This window comes from Cyprinodon tularosa, unplaced genomic scaffold (assembly GCF_016077235.1).
Source record: "Cyprinodon tularosa strain WSP-4 unplaced genomic scaffold, ASM1607723v1 ctg497, whole genome shotgun sequence".
NCBI lineage: Eukaryota > Metazoa > Chordata > Actinopteri > Cyprinodontiformes > Cyprinodontidae > Cyprinodon > Cyprinodon tularosa.
In genome coordinates, this window is record NW_024039226.1 from 609,108 (window position 1) to 622,255 (window position 13,148).

The window sequence follows — 13,148 nt, forward strand, 5'->3', positions numbered from 1 at the left end:
CGTGGCATGCAAAAATAGTGCATAAATGTCAATTACAGGGGGAGGGGGTGTCTAAATCACTTGAGGGAGGCGTTATAAAGATTGATGACCACATGTAGGAATGATTTCCTGTGGCGCTCTGTGGTGCATCTGGGTAGGAGGAGTGTTCTGCTGAAGTAGTTCATGTGTTCAAAGAGCCTAGTCAAAGTCGGGATCTAAACCCATTTGAGAATGTGTCAATAATAGAAAACTGAAGATTAATCAGGAGTGTTGGACTCGTGGTTAGAGCAGTGCGCTTGTGCTCTGAGAAGGTTGCAAGCACTCTGTCCGATCCCCACAGCCTCCACTCTGGGTCTTTGAGCAAAACATTTAACCCCACACTGCTCCCCGGGCGCCACACAATGGCAGCCCACTGCTCCCCAAGGGGATGGGTCAAATGCAGGGAGGGAATTTCCTTTTTGTGGGACAATAAATGGATTTACATTATTCTTTAAGAACAATTGGAATCCATTCATTATTTCCGGGTATCATTATGTACTACTTGAGTATTTATAACATAAAACAAGTTGGAGTACAATTCATTTAAGGTTATTAGTGGAAATAAACAGATTTTAGAAGTTTAATAAAAGCAGTGTCATATATAGTTAGGATTAAATCATTGCAACAGTATAAAAACAATAACAAACCTTAAAGTATCTGTTTAAGCATTTAAAATATTCAGTATTTTGAAAAAAATATATATAAATTTCTAAGTAAAACATTTTGCCTTTCTATTTAATACTTAATTGAGTGACTTTTCATTTCATTAAACCATGTTCTGCTCCTAATCCACCAGGTGAACTGCGAGATGCTGTGAAAAGTGGAGATTACATGGCTGTTAAATTAGCACTAAATTCCAAGGAGGACTACAATCTGGAACAAGAGGTACGTGGTGTCTGCTTTAAAATGATTGATCACTGCTCTTTCATCGTTGGGAGTTATCTGTACATATTCATTTTAGATTTATCCTCCGTTTTAGTAAGATGTATACATTTTTCTAAACCAAAATTTTTAATTGAACAATTTGAATTCTTGCACCTTGGTTGCCCCGTGTGAATGTGTGCCCATTGAGGTTCTGCTTGAATGATTTAAATTTGTCTGCTTCATACATTTCTAAAGATAAACCCTCCTGCTGTAAACAACTTGTCAAAGCTTTAAAAAAAAAGTAAACAAAGTTAATGAAATATTGACTCAAATAACAGTTCTAGAAGGCAAACCCATAGAAATGGCTCCTAAAGCATAGAGTTAGTTGATGTTAAAGTGTTCGTCCAGGTCTATATAAAAAGCATTTTGCTGAACTACGAACAGAACAGGTAGAATTAAGCTAAACCATTTCGACTTTTTATTGGTGTTATAATTGATAATGTTGAATTCTGTTCAACTGTAAAATAAACAATAAAAATGTTTTTTTTAAGGTCATATTTTTTATTTATAGAAGATTGTAATTTATTTTATTGAAAATATAATTCACTACAGTGGACTTTACATTGGGTTGGTATATGGCTTTGGTAATTGTGCTGTGCTAATATTTTTTTGTAAAGGGAGGGGGGTATCAAAAGTTTTGCAACCACTGGAATAAAACTTTTTTTGTTTGTTTTTTGTTTTTTTGTTCCAACAAAGAAAAAAAAAATCACTGGACTTTGTTTTCCAAGTTTGAAGATGTTTCGCTTCCCTTCCAGAAAGCTTTCTCCATTCAGCATGTCTGGAGGCCCAATTAAAGGCCTTGTTAAGACTAAAAGCCAATTTATACTCAGACGCATTGCCTCTGCAACCATCAAATCCGTCTCTGTTCATGACCACGCCCCCCACGCAGAGGTTCTGCATTCGCAAACCCACGCAGACCTCAAGCGGAAGTGCACAGACAAAAAGCAGCTCTGATTGGTCCTTGGTATGCCTTTCCGGCTGTCTGTGTGGTCGTCCTTCTCGATTTGGTGCCGGGGTGCGCCATTTTTACAAACCGAGAAACAACTACAATGGACAACTACGAGGAAAGGTTAAATGAGGAGGTTCCGAAGTACAACCACTTATACAATGCCCTTGGTAGATTATATAAAGATGCCACAGTCTCCTCGAAACCAAAGTGCTCGTGACCATCCGCCGAAGTTCTCGCGAGTTCCTAAATAGTCTCCCCCTTGCGCTTTGCCGGGAAACTGCTGTGCGTCCCTAGAAATTCCAGACCGACAGGACAGAAGCATACCAGCAAAACAGCTTCCCGACCAGACCCAAGCGACATTAAGAAACATGCAAATTGAACCGGAAAAAAACAGTCCACCCCTTTGTAATAAGGAGTCGTTGAGGTCTTTTTTGGCCTGCAAGACCCAATACTGGCCCATGCCTTTGAAAAGGAATTTGTTGGGGTCATTGTTGGCCTGACTGTCTTTTAGACCATGAATGCTGAATATTGTATTTCCCTCTAAGTTTCCTGGAACAGTTTTGATTTTAAAAAACCAGCCAGAAGGTGTGGATGTAAAAGTCCAGATTTGAAGTAGAGGGAAGCTGTTTACTGTAGTCGCTTGTTTCTTATCGTACTCCAACCTAGCTAGCTCCTTTCTGCCAGATAGTTTGTAAGGGAGGTTATATTTTTCTTACTGTACCACACCCTGAAGACCAACAAGCAGATTTTATTTCTTCATGTCAACTTGCCTCTGCCACAGATTCAGGTAGGACAATATTTTCACCTTTTTTTTTCAGAAGGACCTTTCTTCATGTATTGTGCATTTTGTTACATTTGATTGCATGCTTAGAACAGTTGAGATGTATGCCATGGAAATAAGTTGGCAAAATATGTTTATACTTAGAGCATACTAATTAAAAACTGTAATATTGTTCTAATCCCCTTTAAGGATATTAATTGCTTAATATTAAGTTGTCTTTTGAGGCATATATAAGGTAGTAGGTACTTTGTAATTTTTTATGTCCATACACTTATCTAGGGCTTAAAAAATATTTTTAACATATTCGGCAGATTGCTACTTGTGTGTGTATATATATATATATATATATATATATATATATATATATATATATATATACACATGACATTTAATTATTATTTTAACTATTCTCCCTGTTTTTTAAGCTACAAAATATTAGAATTTGGTTTTATGCCATATAACTGTAAATTATGTGCACATTTCAGATAAATCTTGCCTTTCTTTGCAGTAAACAAGCAATTGGAAGAAAACACAGGAAATGCCTGGACATGATCGTCTATGTTCAAGCAGGTACATAATGCGTATATTTCAAAACATGTCACATTGTCTATAATTTACATAAGAGATAGCTAAAATGTAACTGGCAAGACACTCCTAAAGTGTAAGCATTGTTTTGTAGGCAAAGTGCCAGTTCCTGAACAGATATAGCCGTTATGGCCACATCAGTGACACTCTGTGTAAAGTTACCAGTTGATTCTGTAACGCTGGTATTTACAGATTAGTGGGTTGTTTTTTCTAAAGCATGCATGCAGGTTTTGCATCAGTGCATATTTTGTTCATTTTGTGTAGCATTTCATCTGACACCCCCATCTTGAATTGCTTAGACATTCATGTTTAAAACTTTGCTTGATCCAATAAAGCCATTAAATGTTCCTAAATGGGTCACATGTGGTTTTTGTATTAAAGATTTGGGCTGTTGATGCAGATGTTGGGTTAAAAGGCGACCATCACCTTGAGTTCTGTTTGAATGAGCCTGTATCTTAATGGGGCATTGCCAAGGTGCTGAGGTTTTACAACAACAAAAAAAATATTGGAAGATTAGCAACAAAAATTTAAATACCACAACTAACAAAATTAACAATCATTTTGCCAAAATTCATAAAACATCTTAGCTTCTTCCCCCCCAAATTAATATTTTTGGTTCTCTTTAAATACTTCTGATTTGGCAATAAGTCTTACATTTACTCTTTTTTTGCAGGCAAGTACAATTGATGAGACGAGATCATATGAAGGAGAGAGGAACTTAAATGAAGAGCGAAATTCCTGTGGCACTAAAAGGCTCACTTCTATTAATGAAACTAAAAGAAAAGAGGGCATTCCAGCAGCAGCAAAGGGAAATAACCCTCAAGAAACTGATGCTCCACAGAATGACAAAGTTTGCAGCTCCCAAACTAGAAAAAACGATAAGAGAGTAGCTGTGAAGAGGCGTAAAAAGAGAATGCGGTTTGGGGGCAAAAAAAATGGATCGGCAAGGAGATTTTGTAATCTATCATCGGTCAGACAGAAAATTCAAGGAGAGGAGGAGAAGACCTCACCTGAGCCGAATGATGCTTTATCAACCCAAAAGACTTTGAACGTTGTTAAATTAGATACAAACAAACACACAGAAGAGATGGTAAAGCAGGTAAAAGATGGAACTGAACAAAAGCACAAAACTAACAAAATCAAAACTGCTAACCAAGGAAATGACCCAGGTGAGAAGATGGATGATTCAATGTTGGAAAACCCTGACGGTTTGGATCAAGTTCACCAAAAGTCAGACACAGATGAGTTGATTGAAATGCGATGTCTCAGAAGAAGAAAACCTGCTGTGATCACATTACCAACAAGATCGAGTCTGAGAACCCGCAAAAAAGTCCTGGAGACAAAACCTATCAACAAGGTTAAGGAAAAAAAGGAATCTTACAAGAAGCACTTATGTGTACATTGCAAATGTTATTTTACTCAAATTGCAAGGCATTTGGAAAACAAACATGCTGATGAACCAGATGTTGCCCATGCTATGCACTTTCCAAAAGGTTCCAAGGTAAGGCAGACCTTGCTGGACCAGATTCGTGAAAAAGGAAATGAGAATAATTGTGACGCTACTAAAAGTGGGGAGGAAGAAATTGTGACTAAGAACCAGTCGAAGAAACCAGCCACGTCTGTGCGTGACTTCTTGCCCTGCAAGCATTGCTTTGCCTTTTATCGCAAAAGTGATCTTTGGAGACATGAGAGGACATGTAACACTAGAAAAGACCAGAAGTTCGCAGAAAATACCAAAAGATTAACAGGGTGCAGTCCTGTCTCAGATATGCTTCCAATGTCTGAGTTTTTAACTGGCAGCTGCAAGGAAATCATTCAAATCATGCATCAAGATGAAATTTCAAGGCATATTCAGTTAGACCCACTTATTTGTAAATACGGTAACACACTGTCTGCGAAGTATGACCATGACAAGTCTCAGTTTGCCTATATTGGACAAAAGATGAGAGAGCTGGGTAGGTTTGTCCTTGCTGTGAACGAGCTTGACAAGACAGTGAAGTACCTGCATGAAATATGTCTACCATCTAGGTTTGAATTGGCTGTTGAAGGAGTCAAAAAAGTCGGTGGTTTTAACCCAGCTTCCAGCAAGTTTAAAACAGTTTCCCTCGTCTCAAAGATTGGCTACTCTTTAAAACGTGCAGCAGAAATAGCATTTGGAGAAAGTCGAATGGCGGAAGACAGTGAGAAGGAAAGCGAACTGAAAAAATTCATTGAACTACTCGATACAGAATGGAATAAGTGTTTTTCTCACAAAGCACTTTCCGGCTCGATAAAACAAGAACCCAAAAAAGTGGATGTAGACAAATCATCAGTCATTGAAGATTTGATGAAGCTCCACAGATTTATTACTGGTGAAGAGGAAGAAGCAAGGAAGGAGTTAAAAGAAAATGCCAGCTTGTCAACGTGGAAGAAGCTAGGTGAAGCCACGTTGGCAAACGTATGTCTTTTCAACAGAGGAAGAGTGGGGAATATTGGAAGGCTTCTCCTGAAAACGTACACTCAAAGAACGAGCGGGGGAACATGTACGCTCTCTGCAGATCAAGTTAGAAAAAGCACAAAACTTGAGATGGAACTTAGTTCCAGTTTTACAAGACTGGAACTTGAAGGTCAATATGGAAGGAACATGCTGGTTCTGTTGACAGACAGAATGGTTTCGTCAATTGACTTGCTTATTCAGAACAGAGAGAAAGCAGGTGTCTCAAAGACAAATCCCTACCTGTTTGCAAGGAGTGAAGGGCCCTCATTCATTAGAGGACTGGATTGTTTTCGAAGGGCTGCAGTGGAGTGTGGAGTTCAAAACCCAGAAGCACTACTGTCCTCGTCTGTAAGAGAACAGATAGCCACCTGCTGGCAGCTAATGAGCCTCGGTGAACTAGAACTTGACCATGTAGCAAAGCTGTTGGGAAGAACCAGCGAAGAATGTTACGGACTTTCTCAAAATGCAACCTTGCTGGAGGAAATCGGCAAGCAACTGTTGAAGGCAGATAAAACGAGTCGGCCAAGCACCACAAAAGATGGTAAGTATAATTTTTTTGCTCTTTCCCTTCTTGATATGCATTTATCTATTTATTTTAATGGATAGGTTTGTGTCAGTAAGGTGACAATCAGGGTCCAAATAAGCCTCAATTGAATCTGTTTTGTGTTTGAGGTTGTTGTTGTTTTTTTATAACCAGGGAATTTATTAAAGTTTAAATCAAAAAAGGCAATAAAGTCTATTTTAAAGACGTTGACAGGGATATTTTTCAATAGCGGGTCCCCACAAAGACTGTGGGGATACACAAAGCTAAACCATCCCTATGCCACTGCTTATAAACAAATTCACAATTGTCAAAAACTTCTCACCTTGGAGGGAAAGTTGATGTGCCTTTTTTGTATAATATTCTTAAAGGCTCTCAATCTCTGAAAAATAATTACATGAATTATAAGCCCCATATACCTCACTTTGTGTTTTTTTTACATAACAAAATTATATTTATATCCCAAGAAAAAGGTGAGCCTCTCTAGTTAGTCATCCACGAAAATGGCTAAATGCATCAGAAACTATTAGTCTTATGAGTTTACCCATAATACCTGTCAGCATTTTGTTTTTATGACTAAATAAAGGTTTTTCTCCCTTTTTTCAATGTTTTCTGATGTTTTTCTCTTTAGGACCTCGACAGAAGCCGCTTATCAAAAGAAGACCTTGGAGTGAGATGGAACAGATAGCTGTCAAACGCTACCTGAACGAATTCATTACGAGGATGAAGGTTCCCGGCAAAAAAGCTTGCAATGCCTGCATAGCTGCTGAGCCAGATCTTGCGGGAAGATCTTGGACAGATGTTAAAAACTACGTACACAACACATTACAGACGCTACGTAGGAGAAGTAACCAGCAGAGGTCTGATGGTAATAAAGACTCGGGGAATGCAAAAAGCCCAAAAGCTCCAGACCCGACTGAAAAAATGGAAATGGAGGAGACAAGTGTTTGTACGATGACAACAGTGAATCCAGATCACTTGCAAGAAAGTAGTTTACATTGTTGTATGACAATGCCACCAGCAACAAATATAAGAGAGCCATCGCCGTTCTCCCAAGACATGACTGTTGGGTATTCACCATTCTGTTCGTCAACTACAAGCATGGTCCACACAAATACGCCGTTTACTTCAGATTTTACACCACTGAATGCTACTGATACTCAAGTAGTTCCAACATTTACTCCACACCACACTACAAATCCTCTGTCTCCTGTTTACACCTCAGATAACAACCACAGCCTGTCAATGTCTTCTTTTTATGCACAGAATACTACAAGTATGTTGCATTCATCTCTGTATACCCCATTGGAAACTACAAACTCACCACTGATTCCCTCCTATACACATTTTAATACCCCGCCCACTTCAATGGTACCTACATATACGCAGTTAAATACTCTAAGTTCTCCAATGATTTCTGCATTCTCCACACTAAATGACAGGAGTAGGCCTGTCATGTCTTCGTTTACACCTCTTGACCATTCAAGTACGCCACCGTACCACAGCAGCCCCCCCAGGATCCATGCGACTGCACAGGTTGTTCCTTCGATTCACGAGTATGGCGTTTCTGAAAGTGCATCGGTGGTGCAGGAAAGCCAACCCCTGTCTTCTGCAAAAAAAAAAGCCCCTCTGGGTGGGAAGCCACAAAAAAGAAACAAGCGTTTATGGAGCGAGGAGGAACAGGCAGCAGTGAGGCGGCAGTTTGGAGACTTTTCTCAGCTGGTGAAGGTGCCGGGGAAAAAAGAATGCGATAGATGTTTAGCTGCCGAACCAGCTCTGAGCACCAGAACCTGGAGGGAAGTGAAATACTTTGTGCATAACTCCATTCAGTCCCTGAAGAGAAGAGGTCACGCAGTGGCCTCAAAACATGATAGACCTCCGGAACCAGAGACTCAGACTTCAAGCAGCGATTGGGATGGTCCTGTTTATCTTTCCCTCTAAATAAGGTTGAATAGACTTGCACAAAATGCAAGGACTCTAGAGGTCTTTGGCTTTAAGCACGATTCGATTGGATGGAAAATATTTGTGTCGTCTGTTGTTGCCTGTCTACCTTGGTTTCATCTGGCATCTTTATTCTTGCATTTGCAGACAGTCCTGCCATACCACTAGCCACTTTTTTTTCCTTAAAAGTTTTTAAAAAACCTATTCACTGAAGCAAGATTCTTTTTCTCATGAAAAGCGGGAAAAGGATAGAAGGATTCTTGCCTATGTATTTCATTGTAGCCGGCCGTTATTCTGAAAAAATAAAGAAAAGTCGCCGTTATGCTGAAAATCAGATAAATTGGTTTGACTGACATCTGGGCTTCCTTGATACAGATTTATCAATATAACAGCCAACAGTTATACAATTCAGTCCGTGGCGATAAATGAATACATATTTAAAATACATACAGTAATGTAAACTATACAATCATTATCAGAGCCTCCCGTTTTAAATTTAAGCCTAACTAGATGTCCATTGATCAGGCTGGTGGAGGCCGCACACATACTTAGGTGTGACTGACAGGTAGAGATCACGTATGTTCTGTATGTTTTCATACTAAAATAGTTTGGCCATTTTGTAACTGATTATTGTGCAGCTTTTTGTCACCAAATATCTGGAGCTCCTTAAACCCTCAAATGTTTTTTCACTATGCTGCTCTTAGTGGAGCAGTCGGAGGGTGAGAGAGTAAGCAGCAGAAGAAAGAGAGTGAAGTTAAGTAAGACAAAAAAGAAATTAAAAGATGCACACAAATGTAGAGCATAAATTGAAAGTTTGCTTTAAGTTGGTTGTATTTCCTTCATATTCACCATATGGGCAGGAAACTAATTGGGATCCAAACATCAACCCACTATCTACTGTTAAACTGACATCAGGGCTTCCTCTACAGCACATTTCAGCTGAAACTTTCTCACCGCAACTTTAACAATAACTATAAAGTATTATGCAGATACCATTGATTTTAATGACCGCAACAGCCAGAGAACCTGTGTTTTTAAACACATTCCCTGAATTGCACACAGCAAAGAAAGAAGCTCTGATAACATGAACCCTGCGCTGTTGAGATTGTCATCAGTTCTGCTCACTAAGGCAAATGAACATGATACACCTCTGACAGCAGGGAGCAATGTTTATTAAAGGGAATAAAAATGGCTCCTAATTTCATCACTGCTATACTGCTGGTGAGAACCCTGGATTGTGCTTTAGTTTGGATCACTTAAAGCAGACTTAGTGAACTAAAATCCGAGTTTGTTTCTGAGACTGTGCACAAAACGTGTTGAACATTAGGCTGGATTGTGAACTTTATAAGCCAAAGATTCACATGTTTCTGATAGCTACTAATAGAAAACATATTTGTTTTTAATTTTATTAGCTAAAATCTATGACTGAATACCCAAAACATCCAACTCTAAACTTGTGTGAGCAGAGGTGAAATAATAAGCAGCCAAGTGTCATTGGCAACTTACCTTTTGGTTTTCCCTTTCTTTCTGTAGCATTTTATGAATCCGAAAACCTAGTGATCCTTGCATCCAACCCAGTCAATGTGAGAAGTGTAACTTGCTGTATTATTACTATATCCTGTCTTCAACCAGTAGCCTATACTGTAGGTAGAATTTTTACCTTTCTTTCTAACTAAAGCATAGAACTTGTTTTGTATACTTACACTAAACATTGAACAGGATTTTGCTGTTTTTTAATCATATCCTTCTTAATCGGTTGCTGTAGTTTTTCTTTGCACCCCTTAGTTGTACAAAATGTTTTATAACAACTAAAAAAGGTGACTGTTTACAACATTTAATGGTTTAATTGTACTTGATGGACACTACCTTGAGTTTAGATGCATTTCCTTTTTGCGTTTGGATGTTTCTTCATTTATTTACTCGCTAGGATCCAGTTGCCTTACCGTGATGTTATGTTTTACCCATCATTGCGACCTTTGGTCCCATCAAGAACCAAACTTGCAGATCTTGGCTTTAAAGTTTTTTCTCTGAATAAAAAACAAATTACTTTTCGTCGTTGTTGCGAACAATGAAAATGTTTTATAAATAGAAATAAATAAGAAAAATGCAATCCAGAAATGAAACTACATTTGTAATTTTACTATTTTCTCATCTTTTGTTTTCAAATTGTTTTTTATTTTATTACTTAAGGTATTTTAAATTGGCTTATTTTATTTTTTTATACAGGCTTGAGATATTCATATTTTCCTTTTCATGTTTGGTTTTACAGATGGCATTCTCTTCATTTCTTGGGCTTTTGTCTAGAATGAGAAACTTATTTATGTCGGTCTGCAAGGATGTTCAATAACATTTTAATTGGGGTTGAAGTGCAGAAAAAGAGAATGTGATCTCTAAAGTAGTTTGAATATAATGCAATTTGTAAAACTCAATATAAAGAAAATCTTTTTTTATTATTATTATTCAAGAAATTGGAATCCTAAAAAATGACAACCTCTCAAAACTTTTCTATGATTCTGAAAGTTTCTTTTCTGGGTTGCATTTTTATTTTCTGATTCTTGTTTACTCCACTCCATAGTTTTTGTTTTCACAGAAAATTTTTTAAAAAAACAGTGTTTCTGCCTATATTAATGTGATCAATGTGCCTGGCAAAAAGTGGGTGAAATGGTTTATTTCCTAAGCTGTGGAAGTAAGAAACTATTTTGAATATTGATCAGTATTGTTTTTGTTTATTGTCATTATTATTTTTTAAACAGCGGGAGGAAGAATTGTACAACGTGTTGAATAGTTTTTTTGCATTTCAGTCCAAACATTTGTTTTCCTCTGACATTTACCAAGGCTAATGGAATTTAGTTTGTGTTGCTGAGTTTTTTCTTCTCTTTTTTTATATCCTTGAAAAGAAAAAGTTAATTTTGAAAAAAAAAAAAGGCTTCCTAATGTTCTCACTAAGATGAAGTGAGGAAAAAAACTCCTTTTAAGTTCTAAGCATTTCATGTCTGTTACAGAGACTTGTTTTTAGCTTAAGTAGACGCTAGTGAAGTTGAATTCACGTTCTCATACCAAAGTTATTGGTAACTTCAATAGGTTTGACTGAAGGGTGGTTTGAGGTCGCATAAAGTAGCAAAGGTTAGTAGCATTTAGAAAACACAACAGCTTTACTGTGTGGGTAGAATGTTTTTTCTTTTAGTTTTTTTTTTTAATGCATAGCTTTGAGGAGCCTTTGTTTATATGAAGTGACTGTAAAAACACTTGTTAGTTGTTTATACTGATTACTGTATGTTGCTTCTGTTAATGTTTCACTGTAAGGAACCTGTAGCTTCTTACACAATAAAATACTGGGCTTGATATTTTTCATTGTTTTGAAACATTTTGTTATCAGAGTCCCACCCCCACCCCCCACACTCTTTTGTTCAAAGTGACTTTATGGATTTCATATGCAATATAGGCCAAGAAGCAATCATTGATCAAATGACAAATGCTAAACACTTACATACATTAGTACTTTTTATCATTTCTAATGAGCCTACATGGTTACTTATTGAAAAAAATATTCTAGTGTTGTCTAAATGAGATCAATCCTTTAGAAAATAGTGTTTAAACATTCAGATTTATTTAGATTTGAATAGAAGTCCTTGGCCTTTTTGAAAAATGTGTAAATGTTTAATTGGTCATATTTAGGAATGCTGGTGTTTTTCACCTTTTAATACTTTTATCTGTTTTGTTTTTACCCCCTTATGTATAAAATTTATTGAAACTCAAGCTTAAGTTTGTTATTTTGTTAGTTTTGAAGCTTAGATCTTCTGTTTGTTTGTAGGATGTGAGCGGCATGTCCCTGTGTATGCTGGCTGCAGCTGGGGGGCAGGATGACATCCTTAGGTTGCTAATAAAAAAGGGAGTGAGGGTGAACGCCAGACAGAAGAACGGCACCACAGCTTTAATGCATGCTGCCGAAAAGGTAACTCAGTCCAAAGCACACGCTGGCTTGATTTCTGTGACGTACTTAGCATTATCAATATAAAAATGCCACCAACTATAAAAATATTGGAATTACATTCACATCTATACATTTTTTTTTTTTACTTTATTCCTGTAAGGTTTATGGGTTTATTCTTAACAACTACCTAAAAGCACGTGAAGCAAAGGTCAAATATGTTTTTTTGTGCGCATGATTTCAGCCAATAAAGCCGGTTCTGGTTCTTATTGTTATCAGAACTACTTGACGACTGTTGCTATGCTCCTGGAGGCGGGGTCCTATGTTAATGCTCAAACGCTGGGAGGGGAAACTGCTCTGATGAAGGTAAGTAGAGCTGCTTGCTAAAAATAAATCTGACCATCTTACTGAAAGATAATAGATACTGATAATATTAGACAGTTTTGCAATGTTATGTTTTCAGATTGAAATTTAGGAAGTACTTTTCAATTCTTTTTCAGTTCAGGATTTATTATCTTTTGCTCTAAATGACTTGTCATTTTTATTCTCTTTTTTTTTGTATTCAGATAAAAAGCTAATAAATTAAAATTATAGAGGTCCATTTTTCCCACTCAAGTGTAGGATTGTCTGATATACCGGTACCATTTTGGTACCAAGGTATTGCAGCCTTTAAAACGATATTCAATGCATTTGGCTGGGCCCAATATTGTCTGCGCAGTGCTCAGGCTTTTTTTTTCTTTAAAATAAGCAACTGGTGAAATTAAAAAGCATTGACTGTTCAGTTTACTGTTTTCAGTCAGCAGTAAGTGCTGCTGCGCGCCAGTCAGTGCTCTGACTTGGCAGCAGCTTGCCGCCGCGTGGGCAAATCTGCCACCATTCTTGCAGGATTATTTATTTTTTATTCAAATAAAGTCAGTATTTATAAGTGTTGCACCGATACCAGTATCAGCCAGGGCCCCGATCCATCACTAAAATGGTGGTATTGGTATTGGTGAGTACAGACAA

The 13,148-nt window shown here is 37.5% G+C and overlaps 1 protein-coding gene across 3 annotated transcripts in view; it reads left to right on the forward strand.

Annotated features, from left to right (window-relative positions):
* mphosph8 (M-phase phosphoprotein 8) overlaps nucleotides 1-13,148 on the forward strand; it is a 47,984-nt gene that overhangs the window by 21,113 nt on the left and 13,723 nt on the right. For 2 of the 3 annotated variants that reach the window (XM_038302661.1, XM_038302662.1), the window contains exons 7-9: nucleotides 815-903; nucleotides 3,931-6,274; nucleotides 6,906-8,947. In XM_038302661.1, coding sequence (XP_038158589.1) covers nucleotides 815-903; nucleotides 3,931-6,274; nucleotides 6,906-8,215 — 3,743 coding nt within the window. In that variant the 3' untranslated portion in view covers nucleotides 8,216-8,947. Of the gene's footprint in view, nucleotides 1-814; nucleotides 904-3,930; nucleotides 6,275-6,905; nucleotides 8,948-12,026; nucleotides 12,168-12,422; nucleotides 12,510-13,148 lie in introns of those variants that run through there. The other variant, XM_038302664.1, reaches the window with a different exon arrangement.